At 36.4% G+C, this 27,995-nt stretch overlaps 1 protein-coding gene across 1 annotated transcript in view; it reads left to right on the plus strand.

Annotated features, from left to right (window-relative positions):
- adam19a (ADAM metallopeptidase domain 19a) overlaps positions 1–27,995 on the plus strand; it is a 438,676-nt gene that overhangs the window by 396,277 nt on the left and 14,404 nt on the right. Inside the window, exons 20-21 of the mRNA XM_030162481.1 lie at positions 20,364–20,466; positions 26,708–26,959. Of these exons, the coding sequence (XP_030018341.1) occupies positions 20,364–20,466; positions 26,708–26,959 (355 nt within the window). The remainder of the gene's footprint in view (positions 1–20,363; positions 20,467–26,707; positions 26,960–27,995) is intronic.

Genomic DNA, 27,995 nt, shown 5'->3' on the forward strand with positions numbered 1-27,995 from the left:
AGTGAATATCGTTAGCTACGGTTGTTTGTTGCTCATTGTGATGAAAGAGTAGCTGAAAATTTGGATTCAATATTTCCAATAAGCTCAATAGCTGTTGTAGCATGAGCACGACTCTGTAGTCCACCCTTGTTGTTGTTGTTGTTGTTGTTGTTGTTGTTGTTGTTGTTGTTGTGAAGTGGCGTCTTGCTTCTGATGTGAAAGGTTAGAAAGGTGGGGCTATGACATCATCGTTTTAGAAAAGTTGCAGTTTGGTCGCACAGACAAAGATGCAAAACCGGCATTCTCAAATGTATCCACTTTGGGACCCGGTTCCAAAAAGTTGCAGTTTCATTGACTGAAAACGCCAGGTGCATGTGGACGAAAGAACTATCTGATACAAAACTTTTGTGGCTACGACCAAAAACCATCTTCATATGGACAGGGCCTCAGTTTTGAGAGTAGATCAGAATGGACTAATACTATTTTCTCCTCCCATAATAGTCACTTATGATAGCTTCACCTCATTTTTTAATATCTTCCATCTTCTATTCTTTTTTTCTTAGTTTGTTTTTGGCAACAATAGACTTCTTTTGCATCCTGCAATTGTTCCAAACTTCCAAATGACAACATCGCTGCAGTTGGTGGCATCTCCAGTGGCTAGTTTTAGAACTGAGTCTTATAAAGTGTATGTTTTACTCCATATTTATGGGGCTGTAACTCACCTGTCACCAAGAAGCACAGTTAATCATCATCATCCCTCTGGTAAAAACTGTCTCCATGCTAAGTCTTCTCTGTGCTTTTGTGGTTATGAGGTGACACCAGAGCCTCGAAACTACCGAAAAGCTCACGGAATAGACAGGAGAAATTTTTGACCATTTTATTTTGTAATATTTTAGCCCCTACAGCAAGTAACTCACTGTCACTATCTGTCATTCATATTTTTAGATACAACAAATTACATCCAGCTACAAGAAAACCTGAAAAACCAGCAGTTATAATGCAAATAGTGAGTTGTTGGTATAGAAACCATCAGGTCACCTTGGTGTTCGCTGGCAGGTTTTCAACTCGCTGTGAATCTTTTGAGTGAACAGAGTTTTTTTAATGCATGTTGTGACAGAGGGGATAGACAGGAGTAAGATGATGATTGAGAAAATCTATCTGATGCAAAGAAAAGAAAAGCTGACAACAGAAAATAGTGTGTTATTGAAAGTTACATGCAGAATAAGTTAGAAGCTATTATTCTTTACAGTCGTTCAGTTGAAAAGGACATCAAATTACAATGTTCTGAGCCTTCTAAACACTTAATAACACATGAATAACACGCACATGTGAAATAGATACATAAAAGAAGTACTATAAATGTACAGCTTAATGTGGGATGGGTGGTGTTGTAGTCAAGGAAATGTAAACCCACACTGAAAAAAATGATATTTTGGTGTAGTAATATTTATTAGGTTAACAGTCACAATTTTTATTTTCTAATTGTAAGTATCAGTGAGAACTGGAATTATTCAAGTAAAACTAAATATGTCATTCGTGTAATAAATAAACTGGGAAGAGTAGGTTGTATTCTGTATTTTCACATAATATTCAAAGGTTATAGTCATTGCACATGAACCTAGAAATACCAAGTAAGTTTTAATAGACAATTTAAACTGCAGAAAAAACATGTAAAATGTTGTGTAAATGTTACTTATATATTATCCATTAATAAAAGTTAGAAAAAGTATTGTAGCGAGCAACACTGATCGTAATGAGGGCAGTTTGTGCTGATTCATGTGACTCGCGTAGCTTACAGTGTCACTGAGTCATGTGACAGTGCGCTACCTTGCAAGTTGTAAATATTCGTTAAAAGCAAGTTGCTATTCTGTGTTTTGTAGTTATATGACTTATGTTCTGCCTATAGTGGAGAAAAGTAGAGTTGACTGGGTGGAAGGAATATTTCAGTTTGACACCATGACTGAACGGTCTGTGCTGTTTTTGGCAATCTGTGTTTAATGAAAGTAAATACCTCTGTCTTTTCATAAGCGTGTGGTGTATTAGGATCTGAGAAGTGCGACCAATGTTCACTCTCCCAAAACTGTATTCTACCAAAACATCACAGTATTTAAAAATTACCTTGAAAAGCCATTAGCTTTAGGTGCATTAGCGTCAGAATTTTTCAGTTTGAAGCAGTCAGAGTCTAAGTAAAACTTACAAAGAAGGAGAGAGTAAAATTCAATGACCATATTAATAATCATCAGTAAATTACCTGAGGTTTGCTTGTAAAATAAACATATATCTGGAAGTAAAGTTTACTTGATGATCACCTTTGTAGAATTTAATTACAATTCTAAGTGCAAAAACTTTCCTAAGTTTTCCCTAAGTAAATAACACCTCCAATTTTTTTCCAGTGCAGACCAAGACAAGGCACACAACAAATAGTACACAGATTTTGGTAATATTTGACCAAACCAGGTTTCTTGGCATAACATTGAAATGACAATCATCTTTAAGGTGATTAAAGGTGATTAAACGGTGGTAGATTTGTCTTTTTCCACTGTTAAATGTGGGAAACAGAATGTCTCACACCTAAAACATATGATCGATAGATTCTTATTTCAAATACAGTGATGAAGTTAATGAATAATTCAGCCAATTTAGTGATGTCCTTGTAGTTTTGGTCTTCTTAAAATAAAATCCTGCAACTTGTTAGTTTAAGACTGATGCCATGTCCACACTAAGGCTACGTTCAGACAGCAGATCTTAATGCACAATTTGGATTTTTTTTTTTTTTGGTGAAATCCAATTTTTTTCTGTGTGCTCGTTCGTATTACACATTAAATGCGACTTCTATCAGTTTTGAGTATGAACCAAATGTAGCGGTCCCTCGGATTAAACTCTCACATGCAGGGAGTTTGAAGCAGGCATTGTTTAATTTCTTCTTGATGTCATGTGAGCACCATGGACTCAGTAACACTGTGAAAACTACACAGCATGTAGTCTCACAAACAATTCACACTCAATACTTTATAATCGTACACATATTCAGTGTGTACACATATTCAGTCAGTGACCATATTAATAATCATCAGTAAATGACCTGAGGTTTGCTTGTAAAATAAACATATATCACAAGTAATGTTTACTTGATAATCACCCTTGTAGAATTTAATTACAATTCTAAGTGCAAATACTTTCCTAAGTTTTCCTAAGTAAATAATACTTCCAATTTTTTTTCAGCGCAGACCAAGACAAGGCATACAACAAATAATACACAGATTTTGGTAATATTTGACCAAAACCAGGTTTCTTGGCATAACATTGAAATGACAATCATTTACCTCGCGCCACTTTCCAAGGGCACTAGTTAACCCGTTCATGCATACTGGTCACTACAGTGAACATTTATTCAATGCTGATCTCTTGTACATTCATGGATTTTATAGTTCCATATCAGCCAACACAGTGGACGCTTAAATGCATCATCCCATACACTGCAATTCATACCATTGCTGTATCTTTGCTGTTCTTGATAAACTGCAGTAACATGTTTGAGTGTAATCAATGTGTAAATCAATTCCTTGTTATTGTTATGAGACTGTAATTAACAGGTTATTTTTTTAAACATAAAGTTTTTTGGTTTTTTTGCATATTATCTCCATAAAGTGAGTAATAACTAATATTAGAGTATGTTAAAATGTGACAAAACATCAGATTAGCAGCATTTTAAAACATTTTGTTCATAGTTTTCACACAGTATATCAGTAAATACATGTTTATTTGCTTCAAAACATCACCCTTTCATGCGTAGTGGTCACTACAGTGGACAGTTAGTCTACAGCTGTTCTCTTGTATATTCATGGATTTAGTTGTTTTAGTTCCATATCAGCCAACACAGTGGACGCTTATGCATCATCTCATAAACTGCAATTCATATCATTACTGTAACTTTGCTGTTCTTAATTGGTTCTTGAGTGGAAATCAATTGTTAATTGTTATTTTTTGCATATTATCTCTATGAAGTGAGAAATAATTAGTATTAGAATATGTTAAAATGTGAGAAAACATCAGAGTAGCAGCATTAAACATGGTTTCATTTCACTGTTTTCATATCACTTTATGATATTGGGTTTTAAATACATGTTTCTTTGCTTCAAGAATAAAATTCATGGTGTAGCTGAGTGGACATTTTTGTACATCTATGTAAAAACAAAAAAAAAACTCAGTCTCATTGTTTTTTCATGTCTAAGGAGAAATAAAAACAGTAAAAAAAAAACAAAACAAAAAACCCTCAACTAAGGTTGTCATAATTCATGCATGAAAGGGTTAAATATGTGGTGTCCAGCTGAGTGGATATTTTTGCAATTCCATGAAAAAGAGGTTCATAAAAAAATTCAATCGCAGTGCTTTTTTCATGCCTTAAGAGGAATAAAAACACTCACAAAAAAAATCTTGATTTATGCATGAAAGGGTTGATATCTCAGATGAAGCCCTCCTTGCTAGCATGCTCTTTAGCTCTGTCTATACATCACAGTGATACTTATTTTAAACAGGACAAATATGGAGATACATCGATAATGAGTTAAATAAAGGTATATAAAATGTTTCTGACAGGACTCAAACATACATTTTTACATTTTTACCACACCTCCAAATCTGCAGGATGTACGACTTCATAGAAATACACGAAGAAGAAAACCAGAGCAGGCATTTTTTCCAAACTTTGAATAACTGCTGATGATAAATTCATGTTTTTATTAAATATTTGATTATTATTCCTAACTGGCATGTTAAACTACTTGCTTAGACCTACAGTTTGAGTTATTATGGTTGCTGCTAAATTAATTTTTAAAAACAGATATCAGATAGCTGCACAGTGCTTTCTCATTCCGTTACTTGCTTGGCCAGACCCTCAAACACAACTAAATTCATGGAGTTTGGATAGTGATAACCTCCATTTTACCAAAATATACACTGAATATTATTAAATTCCTCATACTACAGTACACACTGTCTGAATCATGGTTTGTACAGTAACAGCAGTAACTCTAGTTGTTTTTTTGTTGCAAGTGTGTTGTGTATCACAGTGGAATGAGCCGTCACGTTTTACACCGTCTGCGTGAGAAAGAAGATAAACAGAAAAAGATGTAAAGAAATGAATCATGTATGGAAGAAGGAAAACAATGCAGATTGGAGAGGAAGAGTCAGATCGCAGGAAGGGAAAGAAGGATGGCAGGACTGCGACATCAGCCAGCGTTCCGAGCAGATCGATGCGGACGCCACAACTTTCCGCCTCTACATCAGCATAAATTGTTTTGTGCCGCAGCTCGCTTCCATCACGACCAAACAAAATCCATGTCCTCGTAAACCTCAGAGCTTCCTTTATGAGCGCTGCCATATACAGTACCTCAGCCACAGCGACAGCCCAGTCATAACACCGGCTTGAGTTAGTGCCTCTGAAAATACCCGGGCCTTACACAGTGATTTACAGAATAGAAATGTGTTTGGAAATGATCCAGCATTAGAGCAGACTTTTAAGACCTCGACCTTCCAAATGAAGACAGAGGGAAAGGCTAAATGCTGCTGATATCGAGCCTAAGCAGGATTTTACGGTAACTGCAGCTAGAGAGGAGACGACTGAAATGAATGGCTCGCGATATGGAAAATTGAGCCGCTACGATGATTAAAAAGACTCTTAACGGCCACAGCTCCAGTGAAAACCCCTCCGTTTTTTTCGGTTTTTGTTCCGTGGCCAATAGTTTGGGTTCATTTACAGTTCAGTAGCAGGACAACAAGTGGCTCCAGCTGACTAAAAGCCTTTCCAAGTATATATGTACATCCAGTATGCTTAGAAAGCCTTCTAATCAGCTAAGAGGCTGCGGAGGATACTTCCACTGACTTGACCAGTTCTTTTAGTGCATCTACACAGTTTAATTCAATCCAATATAAAGGCGCTGCAGCAAATCTTTCCGCTTTGAGGTTTGTAACGTTCAGCTTATGTTGAAATGACCGAAAAGGAGGTGATTTCTAGACACTTGTAATCTTTTAATGAGCTGCTGCCTGCACACTAAAGCACATATATACATGCATACACCATAAAAATGTCAGAAAAAACTCATTCAACGCTTTAACTTTACAAAAATGCAACATTAGCTTATTGGAAGTTGGTTTATTTGTGTATTTTTTTAGGAACAGTGGATATTAATCAACATTTACTGTAAATCTGCTAGTGTTATCTGATGTTAAACTGATGGCTTTTAAAACTGTAAAGCAGTTGTCAAACATACGGCCTGTGGGCCAAAACCAGCCCACTGAAGGGTCTATGGGATGAGTTTGTGAAATGCAAAAATTACACTGACGGTATTAACAATCAAGGATGTTCAAATCATTTTAGTTCAGGTTCTACATACTACAATAGCGTATTAAGAACACTTGTCACTATGAGAATAAAGTCGTAAAATAGCGAGATAAAACCCATAAATTTATGAGAATAAAGTCGAATACAAAAGGAGTCATAATTTTATGAGAAGGAAGTCAGAATATTATGAAAATAATGTTGTCATGTTTCAAGAATAAAGCCATAATATTATGAGAAAAACGTTGTAATTTAAAAACAGGCGGGACAAATATAATTAATGAGAATAAAGTTGTAATAATAATAATAATAATAATAATAATAATAATAATAATAAGCTTTATTTGTATAGCACCTTTCATACAGAAATTGTAGCCCAAAGTGCTTCACATTGATTGAAAAAAATACAATATTAAAATACATTAAGATTTGATTAGAAATACAATAAAATAAAAATAAATATAAAAACAGCGCACATTAAAATATTTGATTATGCATAGAATTTTTGAAGTGTAAGAAATAAGATGAAATTTGAGAGAAATACAATAAAATAAAAATAAAAGCAGCGCACATTAAAATATTTGATTATGCATAGAATTTTTGAAGTGCAAGAAATAAGATGAAATTTGAAATACAATAAAATAAAAAATAAAAACAGAAATACAATAAAATAAAATAAAAATAAAAAATAAAAAACTGCACATTCCTGGTTCCTGAATTGTGACCCCATTTTTATCTCCTTTCAAAGGCTAATGAAAATAAAAATGTTTTTAATTTGGTTTTAAATATATTCAGTGAACTGGCTTCTCTAATGTCTTTTGGAATTGTATTCCATAACTTTGGTGCATAGTTAGTAAAGGCTGCGTCCCCCATTTTCTTTGTAATATTTCTGGGAGTCGCTAGTAAACCTGCGTTTGATGACCTCAGTGTTCTAGTTTGTACATAATTGATCAGTGAGTTTGCCATGTAACTTGGTCCGGTTCCAGTTAGAGCTTTATACGTGAGGAGTAGTATCTTAAAATCAATTCTGTAAGTTACCGGTAGCCAGTGCAGGGAAACCAACACTGGAGTAATGTGCTTTCTCTTCTTGGTTTTGGTTAATAACCTAGCTGCAGAGTTCTGAATCAGCTGAAGTCTGTCTGTGGTGCTTTTTGTACCCACTTGTCGTGTAATGGAGAACTCGGAACAGTTTGTGAGGTTATACTTCCATTTGGGGTTTACACACAGCGAAATACTGAGCCTATTATCCCACCATCAATACATTATCATTAGTCTAAGGACTTTGAAGCATGTTTGCACACATTTAGGTTTGTTTCATTGTAAGAACCAAACAGATTTGGAGCAAATTGCCTCTGTTGTGGAGGAAGGACTGAGTGGAAGTGGTCGGCTGCAGGGCTATCAGTGTAACACCACGGCCATATTCTCGTAAATTATTATTATTATTATTATTGTAATTATTATTATTATTATTATTATTTTTCCAGCTTCTTTTTAAATTACAACGTTATTTCTGTAATATTATGGCTTCATTCTTGAAATATGGTGACATTAATCTCATAATGTTACGACTTTATTGTCATAGTGTCAAGTGTTTTTATTGTATTAAGTGGCACTAATACACTGTCGTAACATACAGACCAATATGATTAAGTGGGTCAGACCAGTAAAATATCAGCGTAACTTATAAATAAGGACAACCCCCAATTTTTTTTGTTTTTGTGTAATAAAGATAAAATTACATGAAAATGTTTACATTCACTGACTTTCCTTTCACAAACAATGTGAATAACCTGAACAAATATGAACAACCTACAATGTTTTAAGAGAAGTAAGTGCAATTTTAACAATATTCTGCTTTTTACTAAATCTTTTGTGGTTTTGTAGGTCTACTATGATCTGTAAATTGTAATGTAAATGATAAACTGAGGCATAACATTGTTAAAATTGCACTTATTTTTCTTAAGACATTTCAGGTTCATGTTATTCAGATTTTTAAGGTAATTTTGTAGATGTAAACTTTTTCATGAAGGGATTTTTTCATTGTTATTGTACTTGTCTGGCCCACTTGACATCATATTGGGCTGAATGCGGCCCCTGAACGAAAATGAGATTGACACTCCTGCTATAAACCAACAGCATTCAAGGTTAACATGGGAAACATCAAGCAAAACTGGATAAAAAGAACAGAATCTAAACCATCGATACGAGACAAAAGTGGATGTTTTGGTGACACGACTGCATCTTCAAGGATAATAATAAAAATAGTCAAATGAAAAGAAGAGCAAAGGTGAGGTGATGACTTATAATAGTTCAAGTTTGGGGTGAAGTAGTGACTGACACAAGGTGAAGCTTTGGAATGTGTTTCCATCTGCAGGAGGATGGAAACCACTGATGAAAGATGGACTCTGCTGATGAGTCAGTGACCTTTGACCCCTACAACAGGCTGTCGTTTGCTGTTTGACTGCTATAATCATTCACGTGGGGCTGGCTGAAAATCCTGATTTTATTTTCATGTGATTCATAACTTTAATCAGTTCCAGGCAGGACACTTTACATTAGATTTAACTGTTTACAAGCAATGATGTACGTTTTTATTTGGCTGTGACTCAGTTTGACTGATGTTCAGCTGGAAATAAGATGCAAAGAGTCCCTGAGATCAGCAAATCACCTTAGCAGAACCTGACATTCACAAGTTTGAATGAATAACTGAAGTCTATATGAACAAGAATAATTTCAGACGAATCCAAGAGGAGGTTGGGGAGATAGAGGAGAGGAGGTTTGGGTTCTAAAGTGAACTGATTGGAGTTGAACAGACTTAAGTCATGCACCTTTTTTTCCCCATTCTTTGTTTATTTGGAGAAGTAACTCATACAAAACGTCCCTTTCGGGTACAATTCAATTTCCACACCTCAAATGTGAGCAAAAGTGAGTTGCTAATCCAAGTTTTTTAGTAGAATATCCTCCTGAGAGCCAGGAAAGTACAAGTTTTTTTGTTTGTTTGTTTTTCATCAAATAATTGCCTTTATTGGAAACAGCACAATGAATCAGTTTTTTCAGATGCATTTTAAAGATTTTTATGGAATGTCAAGATAACTCCCTGCACTGTTTTTTATTGTGCTAAATAAATAAATACAAAATACAAATACAAAATACAAACTCAAAAAGTTATGGACAGATTTGGATGAAAATTTCAGGAAATGTTGATACTGACACAAGGAATAAATGATTAAATAATTTTAGTGGTGATCGGGGGGGGGGGGGGGGGGCAGGGCACTGATCTGCCTTGGCGGAGGCCTGTGCTCTCCAAGTGCTTTTCTTGTTTTTTGTTTGTTTTTTCCTCATACACAGATTGCAAATAGAGGCGAAAGTTCCATGAAAGCCAGGTACAGACACACAAAAAGTATGCAAAATAAATACTGAATTATGCCTGTGAAATGCATATATATGAAAATAGACACACAGGGTAATATCTGCTGTCTCTTCTATTCCACCAGTAAATTCTATTTCTCTGTTTGTCAAAATTGCTGGGTCTCAGGAGGATATAGAACAGATATAACAAGTGGGCGGGAGGACAGGGCTTGCTCCGCCTCTTCATCAACAAGATAAAACACATGAAGGTGTGTACGTTTACACTAAAGCGGGGTACACACATAAGGAGTTTCTAAATCTGAAGAGATGTTTTCTCTCTTACACACCCCACACATGAAGACAAAAAATCAGGCATTAAACAGTTTTGATCGTACTGTGTGGTGTGCTCCAATAATTTCAACACAGCACACACACATAACGATTCTGTCCCACCACCGATCTAGAATCTAGTCCTCCAAGCCAGAAATCTTGCGAGAGCAAACATGATCTAACAAAAACAAAGAAGAAAAAATATAGCATGACTTGGGAGCAGAGTCCTGCATACAGGGATGGAAAAAAAAAAACAGAAGAATTTTCATGTGTACGGGCCTGAGTAAAATTCAACAAAATGCTGGTGGGTAGCGGGCAAGGAAATGAATAAAAAAAATTAGTGGATGAAAATAATTTGCAGGATATTTAATGATGATGATCATCTAAATTCACCATAGTTGATCCACAGCTGGTTTGTTTTATTTTGAAGTGAGCTTCACCACTGTTTACATCCAGCCACATACGTTGTTGAGCAGCACATATTAGAGATTTATTGATGGCGTGCGTTTTAGCCAAAAATAAAGCCCTTAAAAGTGAGTTACTGTGTAGACAATGTGTTCAATCACAGGTTGGGTCGAGTTGCGGGTCTAATGTACGCGGGTACGGGTGGGTGTGGGTTTGGTCATTGGCTTTCCCGACACACATGAAGATTTTTCGTCATAAATATTGAACAAGTTTAATATTTACCATTGTTGGCCCTGACCTGTTTCGGAGCCGATTATTGGGACAAATTCATTCTTAACACACCTCAGACCACAGGATCATCTAATAGGATAATCTTATAAAACATAAAATAATCTGGCATTTGCCGTCCTTGGTCAGGAAGGGGGAAAATCGGAACAAAAACAACCTGATTATCTTTAAGTGTGTCCCCTGCTTAAGCTAAACAGAAATGTATATCATGTAAATGTTTTCACATAACCACTATATTCAATTCACAGCAATTACAGGTTTTACATAATTTGTCCATTTTGACCAAATAGTGAAAAAAGATTCCCTTTGACCCTTAAAACAAATGTCGACTTCTCCGGAATGTAAATGTCCTGCACGATATCGATCCATTCTTCAGTTGTGGGTGCTTCAGGCTTTAACCATTTTCTAGTGATAGTCTTTTTACTTCCTGCCAAAAGATACAACAGCGGTTTTTTATCTTTCAGAGTCCAGTTATTACATGAAATATCTTCTAAGTACAGGGCTTCACACTTACGAGGAGTTTTTTCAGTGAAGATGTTATTTCAATGTTCACATAGCTGAACAACTCCAGAAAATATGATAGTGATTTGCGTTATTTGTCCCACAGAGTCTCCAACAGGTGTCTCCATTGCCCTGATGTTTTTTCTGGGCAGGAGTTACAAAAAATCTAACAATATTTTTCCAACAGAATTCCCTCCAGTTGTTGGAGTTTGAGGTCATCCATTGTAGTTTGTAGATCTTTTCTCAGTTTTCAGTTGAAATAACTAGATGTCCTTCTTTCTCCCACTTTTGATGAAAATGGACATATGAACAGCTCTGATTTCCTGGCCTTTCAGTTTGTTTGTTTTTTCTGTCTAGACAAACTCATACTCAGGATCTTAATAAACCCAGACGTTTCAACCTTGTAAGTTAGTAAATGTCCCCACTCAGCAACTGCAACAGGCTGTGCTTCTAGTTTTAATGTTTTACCATCTTTACTCAACACCATGGCCTTTTACAGATCAAACCTTGTAAAACTGAACCACTTTCATAAAGCTGAGGACTTTAAATGTTTAATATATCATCCCTTCAACATGAGCTTTAATATATTAAAACATGTCTAGACTGTTTTTCAGTATCAGATATTCTTAGTTTATATGGTCCTTATTATTGAGACTTTATTTAAAAACACCTTTTTTCTTTACTCAACCTCTAAAGCAGACATTTAATATTTTTGTATGTATTTGAAAGCTTGGAAATACATGGATTTTCCTCACAGTTACGAGCCCACATTGAAATAACACCACGTTGCCAGCTCTACTGTGAACCTTTTTAAGCTGTCGGTTTCCAGGGGGTCGATGCAACTACCTCGATAATTAACAGCAACATCTGACATATCATCAGGTAATGAAACATGTGATCTTACCTGAGGTCTATTTGTAGTTCTAAAGCTCAGGCTGTATGCTGTTTGACAAGAGGTGTATTTATGGTGAAATGTGTGTTCCCGGTATCTGGTGTTTTTCTGAGTTTTGACGTTTTTTTCACATTGATCGCAACAGTTTTTATTCTTTTTTTTTTTTAATCAATGTATTTTTATTAAGTCTTTCAAACATACAAAAATTAAGACAAACACTGAGACATATAGCAGAGATATAAGACGCCACAAAACACAGCAAAACTAGAAAAGCCAGACCTACGCCAAGGCAGATCAGTGCCCCCCCCCCCCGATCACCACCAAAATTTAATCGTTTGTTCCTTGTGCTAGTATCAACATTTCCTGAAATTTTCATCCAAATCTGTCCATAACTTTTTGGGCTATCTTGCACACGGACAGACAGACAAACCAACGCCGGCAAAAACATAAATAAATAAATAAATAGATAGATAGATAGATAGATAGATAGATAGATAGATAGATAGATAGATAGATAGATAGATAGATAGATAGATAGATAGATAGATAGATAGATAGATAGATAGATAGATAGATAGATAGATAGATAGATAGATAGATAGATAGATAGATAGATAGATAGATAAAAATAAAATAAAATAAAGGGTTCCACTATGTAATTACCCAGTCTCTTTCTACACAGCATACATTATTCAGAGTCAAGCTGAATTGTCAGCTGTTCTGCATAAGAAATAAAAGGATGCTAAAAACACATATAAATCACGTATGATTTGAAGCAGTGGGCTTGTGAAACACTCTGCATGTGAAAAATAGCACGTAGTTTTCATGTCCTTTTTACCGTGTTACAGATTTTTGTATTAAATATAATGTAAAATGATATAAAAATGTGTTTCTTGTTTCTTTGTTAATACTCTAGCAGCAAAACTGTTGGTTGAATTTATAACAAATTGGGTTTATAGATTGCCAGTGACCTAGAATAAATCTCATTGCATTTTGGGAAAAGTAGGTCAAAGTTCGAATTTTTAATGAATTACAATCTTTTTTTCTGTTTTACTTATAATGGGTGAATTTTTATATGTCTGTAGCAGCAGAACTATTGGGTAAATTCATACCAAATTAAGTTTATAGATTGCTAGTGACCCAGAATATATGTGGTTACATTTTGGGAAAAGTTAAGATAAGAAGGTAAAATTTTTAATTAATTTTTAAAATTTTTTTTCTCCCATTTACTTTTAATGGCGACGTTTCACATGTCTGTAAAAACATCAATTTTGTTTCAATTTACTTCAAACTTGGCATATAAATAGATGCAATTGATACACTGACATCACTACACGCATAGACATGATGACATCAGCTGGATTGATGCCGAAATAAGGGGCGGGGTTTGTTGTGACTGGCACCAGTTGTTAGCATTATTTTTTGCCCAGACAAAGGCCAGAGACCCACTGAGAACAGGTTTAGAACCCACCAGTTGAGAATCACTGATCTAGATGATACCACAGTTATGATTTCATTTGTTTTAGGCATGAATAGGATTATTGAAAAGTGTGTGGGGTTGTAGTGAAGGATAAGAAAGAACAGACAAAAGTAAAGTCAACCTGTTTTTTCTATGGTGCTAGCTGCAACTGATATGCTTAGCTTACTTCAGATTTCTGTAAGGACCATTCAGCACTGCACTTGTATTATACTGAGAAAATTTCAATGAAAAGATCTTGATAAAAAAAAAGTAAAGGCAACCTGACATTGGATATGAACTCAGGTCAGGAACTCAGTGAGTACGTCCACAATGTTTAGAGTTCCACCATAACCACCCCTATCATCTCCCACTCAGGTTTGTACCACTTGCCTACGCTTTCTTTACTTATCTCTGGTATATCTACATGTTGTAAACTGATGCAATAGTGTTAACCTGGGCGTTGAAAACAGACGCTAAAGGGTCAAGAACAAGTAGCTGAATGTGCCAACTCTGTAAAGGACGAGTTTATTCTTTTGTTAGTACCTGAAGGTAACTTCTCATGTATGACGTAAAATCGACTTAAACAAACGCCCTCGAGAACACTTCAACACCTCCTTTCAAACATGTTGCTTCCAGCGCCCCCGTATCCTCTGAACCCCTGCTGAGAAACACTAGAATAGAGCCGCACAAACACCACTCTCAATGAAGTACTGTCTACCGTCTTGATGTACAACTTGGCAGAGCAACAGTGGGAGTGGATTTTCAGATTCTGCTCCAGAAGTAAAAAAAAAAAAAAAAAATCCAAAGATTAAAGATCAGTGGGTTTGTCTTCGAGTGTAAGGTTTCTTTATTCAGCACAAATTAGAACAAACACTTGGGAAAAAAAAAACACTAAATCAACAGGAAACTGCTAATGATCATTTTCACAGTGAACATCCAAGAAAAGCTGTCCATTCAGTGCAGCATCAAATGTGTTGAAATATTGGCTAAGAGAAGAAAAAGCAAAAATAAAGACTTCATATGAAATTCCCCCCCCCCCCCCCCCCCCCCCCCTTTCCCCAGACACTCAGGCACTCCAAAATGAAGAACTAAACCCTCAAAAGACACCCTTCTGTCAGCTGGTCTGGAGACTGATCCCGAATCACCCAAAGCAGTGTAGTTTAAGACCAGCGCTGCTTTCCAGACACTGATCAGAGTAAACCAAATAATTAGATCAACACAGGATGCTTATCTGGAACAGTGGACAAATCAAACACAGACTCCAAACAAATGTAATAGCAATCCGACCCTGCACCGTGAATAGAAATGAATCATCTCTTTATTGTCAGAGACACGAAGCAGAGTCACGTCCTGATTAGATACAGACAGTTCAGCCACAAACAAAAGACGACAGAAGTTTGGAGTCTGAGATAGACATGGAGATGCTTTTCCTCTGAACCCTCAAAGACCTAAACAGTCAAAAGCACCTACTGATCTACACTGTTTAATCACTTTTGAGCCACTAATCCCATCATTACATGTAAATAATTCACATCTGATGCAAGTTTTCAGTGGCGTCTTTTTGGGCGTTCAGAGGCTTCATAGTGAACATTCCTCATGTTCTGTAGCTTTTATTAAAAAGAAACATCCATGTACCCAAATGGCAGTGGTTGTAGACACTTTTTAAGTTCAACCAAATACATATTTTTCTAAGTCACTTTTTCTTCCGTTTTCTATGTCCTGATAGAATGACCTTGGAATTTACTGTGAGCTTTTATAACCTATCTACATGATCAGTGAATGAAATACAGAAAAATACCAGATTTTAACTGACAAGTGCAAAATGCAGAGGATAATATTATAATAAATAGTGATGAATCAGTTTTTTTAAGAAGATTTGGAAGTTGCTACAAAACAGTTCTAGTCTTTGAAAATTAACCCATAAGGACCCAGTGTGACTTAAGTATCAGTTCCCAAATGAATTTTTCGCTATTACGATTTATTATACTATTATTCTCTGAATTTTGCATTTTTTCCAGTGAAAATTATTTATTTTTACCACCAGGAGGTATTGTGATCGCTTTGCTTTGTGTGTTTGCATGTTTGTTTGCGTGTTTGTTTGTTTGTTTGCATGTTTGTTTGTTAGCTAGTTATGGACAGACTTTCATGAAATTTTCAGGAAATGTTGATACTGGCACAAGGAAGAAATGATTAAATTTTGGTGGTGATCGGGGGGGGGGGGGGGGGGGGGGGGGGGGCACAAATCTGTCTTGGTGGAGGTCTACGCTCTCCAAGTGCTTTTCTTGTTCTATACTTAATTCTCTGATCGTGTAGATGTTCATAAAAGCTCAGAGTAAAGTCAAAGGTTATTATATCAAAACAGAGAAAACTGAAGAAAAAAGTGACTTTTTCAGTAAAATCTATCATTAACTGAACATAAACCCAGTGTGTCCATCCACTGTCACTGATCCAACTCCATGGGTTTTACTGGTGAATCAATGTTGTAGAAGATGATGGTGTTTCCACGGTAACTACGGAGCCTCTGTACGTCCAAATGGGTCATATCTGATGACCATGAAAAGATGACAAACCGCATTTTACACCAATTATTCACATGTATTGATAGGATTAGTGGATCAACAGTTTAGATCAGTAGATGCTTTCAGTCGACGGTGGCTGTTTGGGTCTTTATGGGTTAAAACGTGACACATGTAAAAAATGACAGTTTAATACACAAAGAGCCAGATCTGCTAAGGTCCCAGTTTGCATGTACTAATTTGCATGTGCAATCTAGAATTTTGTGTATGGGGTTGAACAGCAGTTTGCGGGTGATTTTTTTTTTTTTTTTATTTTATGTGTTTTTTTCTTACTTGCTGTTTTTAATCACCTTTTACATGTTTCTTTTATAATGTTTTAAATGTGTTTCTTTTTGTTTCTTTTATTTCAATGTCCTGTGTGAAGCACCTTCAATTGTCTTGTTGCTGAAATGTGCTATACAAATAAACTTGCCTTGCCTTGCCTTGCCTTACTAAGATTGCTTGCACAAATCACAACAGGTGCAAAGTCTTGGAGACTGCCCTATTTAAATGAGGATTTTGCGTGCACTACTGGAGACAATACGCTGTAAAAACTGCTCTGGGATACACCAGCACTAATGGGAACAGTGCGCTGAGTAATCCAGATGCGCAGAAATGTAAAGTTAGAGGAGTTTAGTCATAGAAGGTATGGTATGGCTCATTCATTCATTTATTTTTTATTTTAGAGGTGGGGTGTGGGTAGTGTTGGGGTTGTTGGATTGACTGTCAGGCGCACATAATTTTGCCACAATTGTAGCCTAATGTTGGTACGTGTTTTTAATCACAATTGTCAGATCAAGTGGTAAAGAATCATTCCAAAAATGTTCACACGAGGGTGAAAAATATGTTCTCTGCGTTTCATTTCATCATTTCAGTGTCTCCTTTTTGCAACAATAACCACTTCCATGTGTGTGTGCAATTACACATCCAACCCGTTTGCACCTCCCTTTGGGACGTGTTAAATATAGACTCAGTTTCTATTGGCAAATTGCTTTGGGGTTTGATAAATCACTTTGTGTGTGCTAATTTAATATATTTACAGTTTCTCCTCCCAGTACACACACAATTGCGTGTAAACGGCCCATATTGCATATTTATTGTCAAACATACTAACTGCATGAAGATGCACTATTCTGCATCTTTGAAAGACTCAACTCTTAGTGCACATTGTTAGTAAATCAGTTTGTACATTTTTTTGCTTGTGCAATGAGTTTGCACATGTTTTTATACACGAAAAGCTTAAGTAGATCTGGCCCTAACGAATTTGATGTTCATCCCAAATTTACAGAATTATCTGTAAAAGTTATTATGCATACTGTGTATAATAACTTTTACAGATAATTCTGTATATACAAACTAGAAGACATGTAACAACATCAACATGAATATGATGATTTTGACACAGCCTCATTCACATGTAGAAGGTATTTAATCTTTTCTTTTTTTTTTGCTATTTTCTTCCTTTCTCTGTTTTATTCACTCCAGTACACCGTCCTTTATTGGTATGAATGTTGTGGTGAAAGATATTCACAAAGCATCCTGGGAAGTATAATTCAACAGAGGTGGGAAGTAATGAAATGCAAATACCTTTTTTTTTTTTTCTTTTTTTTTTTTACTGTTAATTACATTTCTTTTTTCCCATTCACATGAAAGTCCTGAGTCTGGGTCTGGAAATCCAAGTTCAACAGACCTGGGTTCAACAGCCCCTAACAATCATACTTGTGTCATAAACTTATTAACTGAATTGGTTCACACAAACAGGCCGTGGTTGGCACACACAGACATGGAAAGCTCTAGACAACATATTTCAGAGCAGCTTTTTACTGTACTCAAGTCGATTTTGGGGGGTATTTGTTCATTGCTTAGGTGTTGTCTCTGCCGTTCAACTGGTTCCACCATCTGCCTGACTGACTTTTATGGGATTAAAGCCTTCAGATGCTCCACCTCTAGAACAGCCTTCCACAACACTGATGCGCTCACAACCTTCACATCCCAACTCTAAACACATCTACAGTACTCTGTGTGGACCAACTGGTCACCATGGTTACACTCAATTTAACAATCAGTTGGTTTTATTAATACTGTGTAATTATTTGTTTTTATTTTCTGATGTTCAATACACTGCTATTTTTTTTATTTTTGTAAGGTGACTTTGAGTTATTGATACTGTTTTTAGTAGTAGCAGCAGACGGAGGAGGAGCAGTGGGAGTAGTACTACAGTCCCCACTCCCACTCCTCGTCTTCCTGTGTAGTAGTAGGAGGAGGAGTTGTAGCTGGAGAGGATGTGGAATTGTAGTTAGAGTAGCTGGAGTTATTGAGGAGGAGTAAATGGGGGAGTTAAAGGAAGAGTAGTAGGAGTAGTAGTTGGGGAGAAGGAGGAGCAGGAGGAGGAGTCGTACTAATAGGAGAGGTAATCAGAGTATTAGGAGGAGGAGGAGTAATAATACAAGGAGTAGGAGGAGGAGTAGTGATAGTAGCAGTAGGAGGAGGAGGAGTAATAGGTGGAGGAGGAGTAATACAAGGAGTAGGAGGAGTAGTAGTGATAGTAGTAGTAGGAGGAGTAGTGATAGCAGCAGTAGGAGGAGGAGTAATACAAGGAGTAGGAGTAGTAGTAGTGATAGTAGTAGTAGGAGGAAGAGGAGGAGTAATACAAGGAGTAGGAGGAGTAGTAGTGGTAGTGGTAGTAATAGCAGTAGTAGTAATAGGAGGAGGAGTAATACAAGTAGGAGTAGGAGTGATAGCAGTAGTAGGAGTAATAGGAGGAGGAGTAGTAATACAAGGAGTAGGAGGAGTAGTTGTGATAGTAGTAGGAGTAGGAGTAATAGTGATAGCAGTAGGAGGAGGAGTAATAATGCAAGGAGTAGGAGGAGTAGTAGTGATAGTAATAGTAGTAGGAGTAATAGGAGGAGGAGGAGTAATACACTGAGGAGGAGTAAGAGGAGGAGGAGGAGGAGTAATAATACAAGGAGTAGGAGGAGGAGGAGTGATAGTAATTGTAGTAGGGGTAATAGGAGGAGAAGTAATACAAGGAGGAGGAGGAGGAGTAGTGATAGTAATAGTAGTAGGAGTAATAGGAGGAGGAGGAGTAATACACTGAGGAGGAGGAGGAGGAGGAGGAGGAGTAAGAGGAGGAGGAGTAATAATACAAGGAGTAGGAGGAGGAGTAGTGATAGTAATAGTAGTAGGAGTAATAGGAGGAGGAGTAATACAAGGAGTAGGTGGAGTAGTAGTGATAGCAGTAGTAGTAGGAGGAGGAGTAATACAAGGAGTAGGTGGAGTAGTAGTGATGGCAGTAGTAGGAGGAGGAGGAGTAATAGGAATAGGAGTAGTAATAGTGGTAGTAGTTGAGGAGGAGTAGTAGTAATAGGAGTAGATGTAGTGGTAGTAGTAGCAGTTGTACTATTATAGTTATTTATTTATTTATTTGTTTATTTATTTATGTGTTGTTAGCTCTTTTTTTTCTTTTTTCTCCTTAGATTTTACACAGATACTTGTACCTTTTCTCACTTTTTCTGAACATGTTATTTAGTGGAGTTAGTTTTGATGCGTTCAGGTTTAGGAGAATTATCCTTATATTTTATTTTTGCTTCATTGAGTGTTAATGGTTCATATATGATCACACAGACAAGCTACCAAAATGTTTTGAGGTTTAATCTTCATTATTTGCATTGTTTCTGATCTTCCATACCTGATTGTTTTAAGTCGGTATAATCCTATAGTTTCATATTGTATTAATATAACTTGAGGTTTAGTTTACTTTGCACAGAAACAGACAGTTGAGGTGCAAAAATAAGTTAAATCAGTAAATAAACATCTGCGCTTCTTCTACGTCGCCTTGTCTGCTTATAGTACAGACTGACATTGAGCTTTAAAGTCATATTTATTAACTGTTACAGGTGTATATTCCCATTGTGCATCTCCATACATGAAAGAAGGTTGAAGAAGTAGGAGTGTGTGTTTGTGCAGGAGTGTGTGTCGGTGTTGTACGGGCTGTGCAGGGACTAGTCCACTCAGTTCAACTTGACAGGCTCATCAAAAAGCAGCTCCCCGGCCAGTGTGCAGAAAACATGTACTGTATCCTTCACCTCCTCGTTTCCTTTCCCATCATGCTGGACGTGAGGATGTGAGACTTCACGCTGACTCCTCCTCTGGTTTTCCCCACATGGGGCCGTGAAATCAATGCCGGGCTGAGAGGTGTGATGAAGCGGGACAGCTTTCATGTGTCTGACTGGTTTATTTTCTGTCTGTCCTTCTGTCTTTTCCGCTCAGGACCGAGGCGGCGGCGGCGGAGAAAGGAAAGAACGGCCACCTGAATCCTGCCTTTCACCTCAAGGTGGTCGGGCCCATCAACAAAGCAAGCAGCCACAAGGGGGTGAGCGGACTGTGTGTGGGAACGTCTGTAGTCGCTTTTCCATTGGACATCTGCGCAAAACTTTACCGATATTTACTAAATGTCGAAAAAACAGAAGTGCGTAATGTTGGTTTTTCCATTAAATCCCAAGTGCGATGATTTGTTTATTTATTATCACGAGATGACAGGAGAAGTCATTCCATAAACATGGTGATGAGCATAAATATTGGGCCTGTAACAGTACACAAAATTTTCAGTTCGGTACGTTTTCGGTTTTGAAAGCCACGATTCGGTTTTTTTTTTTTCGGTTCAGTACGGGAAGAAAGAAAACCCCTCAAAATGTCTTTAACCCTTTCATGCACGAATTATGAGAACCTTAACCAAAATTTTTTCCTGGGTGTTTTTTTTCCTCTTTACGCATGAAAAAAACAATGCGATTGAAAATTTTCTTCTGAAAAATAAATAAAAAATAAATAAATAGATAAAAATTATTTAAAAAAAAAAAAAAAAATACATACAAAAAATAATAATGAAAAAAAAAATCTTATGAACCTATTTTTCATGAAGTTGCAAAAATGTCCACTCAGCTGGACACCACACGTTTAATTTTTGATGCGCAGAAACATGTATTTACTGATAAATTGTGTGAAAACTATGAAGAGGGCTTGTGATTCTGGGGGTTTATGCTCAGGAGAGATCTACATAATGTTACCAATTCATGTCAGAAAAGATATGTAGTGTCTTAAAACTTTAATAAAGATATGTGTAAAAAAAAAAAAAAAAAAAAAAAACAATGAAAAGAACAACTAAACCCATGAATATACAAGAGAACAGCTGTAGAAGACCTGTCCACTGGAGGGACCACTGTGCATGAAAGGGTTAATGCATTTATTATGAATTTTTGAACATTTTTCCCCCAATTTTTGGAGACAATAGAATATAGAAAAACAGGAATAATATAATTCTGCTGCTATAAATCAAATAGAAAATAAAATAAATAAAGTATTACTAAATGTATTTTAAACATTAGTATTACACTTTTCCCAGAAAGGCAGTTTTCAACAAACAACAAAAATCAAATCACATTTCTGTCAGTTCACATTCTCCATTAAAATTTTAAAAAAAATTTCCACATGAAGTGCAACATTAAGAAGAGGGCAAACGTATTCTGTTTTAACAAACTTAAGAGCAACATTGACAAACAAAATTAACCTAATTATTTATTTTAGGACAGTGAACAAACTGTTTAGTATTTGTGTGTGTGTGTGTGTGTGTGTGTGTGTGTGTGTGTGTGTGTGTGTGTGTGTGTGTGTGTGTGTAGGGTGCGATTTGTCAAAAACACAGAGGAGGGATTTTTTTTTTGTTTGTTTTTTTTTTTTGGTCGGAGGTATTAATATACATGGGGGTGCGGTTCATAACCAGCACTGGCATGAAACAAAAGTGAAAGTTTTCATACTTTCAACGTCCAACTCCTGGATTCTATTTCTCTATTATAAGCGAGTGTGTGGGGGAGAGAGAGAGAGAGAGAGAGAGAGACAGAGAGAGTAAGTGTTTGAGAACTACTGGACATAGGCGGTTGTCTTTCACCTGAACCCAAAGTGATCCCAAACAGGACTGTAATGTTGGTGGAGGGTCTTCTGTCTCTTCCTTCCAGGTTGACATCATATTTGTTGTTGTTGTTGTTTTTTTTACCTTATATCAGCTGCTATTTCGTATTTCGGGTCAATGTGTGTTCCTTCAATATGTCTGTGTGGAATTTGCGCGGATTTAAAGTTCTGCATCGACAGACGTATTTAGTTACTTTTTCTTTTTCTCAACATACTGTGCCGTTCCGGTACAACTGTGTACCAAACCGAACAGGTGCATACCGAAACAGTTCGGTTCGGTATGTGTACCATTACAGGCCTAGTAAATATGGTGTTGATTTACAGATATATTCATTATTATTATATATTACCCCTCTATCTCGTACTAAAGTAAAAAATGATTGGGTTTCCTGTAGGGATGTCCAATATTGGCTTTTTTGCCAAAAACCAATATGCAGATATTGTCCAACGCTTTATTTCCAATTCCGATATCTACCGATACCACTGCCGATATATGTGGGATATTAAACTAATTTTAGGTAAAATCACATATCTCCTGTCATGGAATTAACACATCATACCTAATTTTATTGTGATGCCCCATTGGATGCATTCTCAAATGCAACAAGGCTTTCAAAATGTAAACACTGTCTGTGCAAAGAATACATACTTCAAATTAAGTTGTGGAAAAAATGCCATATTTATTTATTTTCTCTCCCTCCCTCCATGAGTCTATTACAGTGTGGCAACTCTACTGTACAGTTTTGAAAACTGCACATTTCTTTCAGCTACAAACAATGCTTCATTTACGCGTCGGTAAATGCCGGCAAAATCAAGGCATTACTTTATCGGTTTTGATGATAGGCAAAAAAACGATAATGATATTCACCGATATTCCATTTTTATGCCAATATCCCTACATCCCTAGTTTCCTGGTGTGTCCACACATACCGCGACATGTTTCTTCTTCTTCGCTTGTTGTAACGTACATCAACATCCGTTTTTTTAATTCACCTGATTAGTTGCGATAATAGGTCTTTCCATTGCAGTTTTGCGTGATATACCATTTGCACTACACCCGAAAAACCACCTCTTGCCAGCGCAAAAACTTCTAATCGAAAAATGAGACTGTTGGGGAAATTGTCATTTTTCCATTAGGTAATACATTTTTATATTTGTGCAATTTGAGGGTCAATGGAAAAGCGACTTGTGTGTGTTGTATTGTATAATGGATGGTGCCTGTGGTTGACCTTCATGTTAAACGTCTTTTACAGCGGCTCGTTATATTGTTTGACCACTTAGAGTCAGCCTCCTCCATTATTCACATCATTCCTCCACGCTGCTTTACTCTGCATTTACCATCATTTCATTAAAGTGGTTTTTATACTCAATCTTATAGCGTTATTTAATTGGACAGGTTCAATGTTCAGGTTAAGGGTACATCTATCATCAGTGTGGAGAGATGCACAAAACAAGCGAACGAAAAGGAATGGAATAAAAGATAAGAAATAACACAAAAGGAGGAGCAGGAAAATTCATGACATACACAGTTATGTACATTAGCAGAGTTTATTTGGTGCACAAAAGAAGCAGCTGAGATCGCTGTAGGTATTTTTTTTAATCACTCCCAAGGTTAATCCGATGAATGGAATGAATGTGGATGGTTTTATCTTGAATATCGGTGGGAATAAATTAAAACTTATAAACAATGCTGTGATAGAAGTGTCTCAAAAACTCAAATATTAATAAATAAGGTTCATCTGTTGGTAGGTAATTCAATTCATTCATAAAGCTGTTATTAAAAACTAAATTAAATAGGGTTTTAATGAAGGAACGCAATGTATAATATTTAATAACGCGTATTTGCATCTTTTTTTTTTTTTTGTCTAAGAGAAGAAAAAAAAAAGTGCCTGAAAAGGACCATTCTATAGTTCATTTTTCATTCATGAATTAATTAAACTGCCTCCTATCAATATATACTGCTGAACATATGCATACATATATGGGTGCTTCTATGAAACTAGTCCCTAAACACAGGACAGAGGGCCTAAAAATTCAAACCAGATGTAGACTAATGTTATGAAGCAAGTTTGGAAGCACTTTGGGGCTATTTGAAAGATAAAAAACTTACTGAGATAAAAGACGAACTATTTTTCAGATAAAACACATTTTTATATTTTACATTATACAGTATTTATTACAAAAATCTGTATGTAACACAGTCAAAAGGACGCGAAAATTACGTGCTACTGTTTTTTAAAATATCTCTTGAGTCTCTCACAGGTACATTTTGGGAATTGAATTAATTATACAAGGTAGAGTGAATCATAAAAATGACCGCTGCTGCAAAATCTTTTGCGATTTATATGCGTTTAACTGGGCAGGTTCTGCATGTAACACAGTGGACACAATGGGTTCCACACAAAACCTGGGATGAGATTGAGATTTATGAAAAACCCACATGTCCGGATTAGAAAAAAACACTAGGATCGACACATTTAACACAGTGTCTTTATTTATAGCAGTATATACGACCATTTCAGGCCATGTTTTCCGATCAAATGCACTGACACCTAGGTAGTTTTTCATGTCCCATTTTTGGTCCCAATATTTGATTAAAAATGCATTAATTTTTGGATAGTTTCTTTTATCTCAGTAGGTATTTATTTTTAAAATAGACCCAAAGTGCTTCCAAACTTGCTTCATAACATTAGTCTACCTCTGGTTTGAATTTTTAGCCCCTCCATCCTGTTTCTAGATACCAGTTTCATAGAAGCACCTGTGTGCAAAGAACTAATAGCAGAGCAAATGCATTAATAAATAGAGGTGATCAAGACAATATAGCAATTGCCATGTACACTAGTAATAATAAAATAAACTCAATAAGTATTACTAAAAAAGGAATAGGAAGAAGAAAACTTATTAAATCCCAATTAATATACAGTTTGTCTTTCCCTTCCCGTTCGGTGAAAACTCTCTCTCTCGCTGTATCTCTAAAGTCCTTGTCCTTCCACTACAGCATCCTCAAAATTAGTTTCAAATTCTCATCCGTCTTAAGATAAATACAATTTTCGGATTTGTTAGAAAAGACATTGGTGCAAAGTTGCGCTTTTCTGAGCTCATGAAAATGTGACTTTTTACACATTCATGGTCCAACAACACTACGAATATACAGTGTGGTTTCATAAAATAAGATGCTTTTCTCTAAATTAATCTCCAACAGTATTAACGGTAACAGTATTAATTAACACTGTATTTAACTCGAACTCAACCTTGAACGTGTACAGCAATAAAACGCAACACACACATGAATACAGCTGTAAAATGAATCCAACAATATAATATAATATCAGAACACAGATTACTTTTCACACATAAAGTACATTTTACTTGTAATAGTTTTCAATTCCATTCAGTTTAGTTGAAAAGTTTACACCACAACAACACAATTAGAGTAAAAAAGTTTTAGAGTACAATAAAATAAGGATGAAATGAAATATTCCAAAGTTTTTAGTCATTTACATCGAACACTTGTGGCGCCACATTCTAGTCTGACACTTGTAGCTACAGTTGAAATAATGCAAATTTCTACACTTACATCCTACATAAATCACATTTCCTATTAGAGCAGAGCAGTAACACCAACATTGTGCTTTCAGCAGTCGCCTCATACTGTTACCATGAACCACAGTCAGACTCTGAAAACGGACCTTATTGTAGTAACACCACAGATGGGCAGTATACACGGAATTATAGTAAGCTTTATAGAAAGAAGACTTCACAGCCTGTGTACACATGCTACTTTCACAGGTAAATATATTAGCCAGTGCATACAATTTATAATACTGTCTGTATATATACATTGTCATCTGAGAGATCACTGGTTTTCTAATGGCCTAAGTATTTAATCCAGTGGTTCACAACCTTTTTTTTTACTCGTGACGCCATTTTAACATCACAAATTTCTGGCAACCCCAGACATTCAAAACTGAGACTTTTTCTTTTTTTTTGCTAAAAAAAAATTGTTTTTCGATCATGTAATAATTTGCTATACTATGTTGCAAATGAACGTTAATTTTAGACGACATTTAGTCTATATAATGTGTATTATTATGGATGGAGGCAGAAAAGCCAGGTGTAGATTCCTGCACAAAGTGAGAATTTTATTTTCCTTTAGAATTTAGTGTAGAAAAAACCATATACTTGTGTGATAGGTTAAATAAACTGGTATCTTGATACTTTTAGGTAATTTTTGTAGAATTTAGAGTAGAAAAAACAACATACTCGTGTGGTAGGTTAAATAAACTGCCATCTTGATACTTTTAGGTAATTTTTTTATCGAATTTAGAGTAGAAAAAATAATATACAGCCTACAAATTCACATCGCTACATCTTAGTTACATGTAATAGTCATAATACTACTCTTCTTTGTTGTATATTTTTATGTAATCCATGCCATAATGTGAACAAACTCATATTAAATGTAGGACACCAACAACTAAATCATCCATGAATATGAGTTGGCTATTAACTATATAAACATTAAATAGAAAAGGAGATAAAATACCATCCTGTTGAGTGAGTTTTTTTGAATGCAAATCTCTTGCTTTGTGTCATGGTTGTCATAATAGGAAACAGACCTCAAATTTGTTTGCCTTTTTCTTTTGTAATTCCAGCTACCTCACACCAGCAAAGAGGTTCTGCCTCTGAGACCGGGCCCAGCGCCCAATGGCACCCAGCCAGTCAACGTTGTGCGACCCCTGAGACCAGCACCGTCGCCCCAGGGTGCTTCCCGGGACATTAAGGTGGTCCGTCCACCGCTGCCAACTGGCAAACCCCCAGCAGCCCCGCACAAGTCCCCCCCCACGCCACAGAGACTCAGCCCGCCCAAGAAACCTCTGCCCCTCAACCCAACACGATCTCCCCTGGTAAGACCCGACCCCTGTAATCGAATCCGAAGACCTCGACATTAAAGTCAGACCAAATAATTTAGCAGCTGCTGACTCAGAGCTGACCTGAGGATTATGTATCAGTTCAATAAATCCCAGGAGTTTCCTCTCACTTCAAACAACCCCTCAAAAATCTATCCGACCACATCAGATTCTTACTGAACACTATTTTTTGGAGGAAAACAGGACTCTCCCAGCTTTTGTAGCCATGTGAATAAGTGTTTTACATGCAGTCTGGATTCTCCAAGTGGTCTGTGTTCAATTCAGAGTTAAGCAAAAGCAGTTTCAGCACACCACGAAAAGAAGGGAAGCATTTTTAAAGGGGTTTACGGGCTGTTTTTGATTTGATTTGGGATTTCACTCCTGCTGTATGATGTAGTTCTGGTGGCTTCATGGTAGTAATGTGAGACCCTAGTACTCTCCTGGACAACAGGATTGGGCTGTAAAGATGTTACTTTGCCATTTTCCAAGAATTCAGGTATATTTATGTCTATAAATGGCAGGATAAGATTAAACTAGCTGGCCCAAATGCATCAAATACAAGTAGATTGTCTGTTTGATGAGTAAATGTTGGGAATCGACTCAACACATCAGAAAGTAAATCTGCACCAGTAGGTGAGACATAAAATGAACTGAGTGTCTCTTCTGGATTTTAATGTACTGCTTTTGTCATTTAATAATAATAATAATAATAATAATAATAATAATAATAATAATAATAATAATAATAATAATAATAATAATAATAATAACAATTGGGCGACACGATGGTGCAGTAGATAGCACTCGTGCCTCACAGCAAGAAAGAAGGTCCTGGGTTCGATTCCAACACCAGTCGACGGGGGTGGGACCTTTCTGTGTGGAGTTTGCATGTTCTCCCCTTGTCTGCATGGGTTCTGTCCGGGTACTGCGGCTTCCTCCCACCATCCAAAGACATGCACTGATAGGTTAATTGGTTAATCTAAATTGCCCATAGGTGTGAATGTGAGAGTGATTGTCTCTATATGTCAGCCCT

The sequence above is a fragment of the Sphaeramia orbicularis genome, chromosome 18 (genome assembly GCF_902148855.1).
Source record: "Sphaeramia orbicularis chromosome 18, fSphaOr1.1, whole genome shotgun sequence".
Classification (NCBI taxonomy): domain Eukaryota; kingdom Metazoa; phylum Chordata; class Actinopteri; order Kurtiformes; family Apogonidae; genus Sphaeramia; species Sphaeramia orbicularis.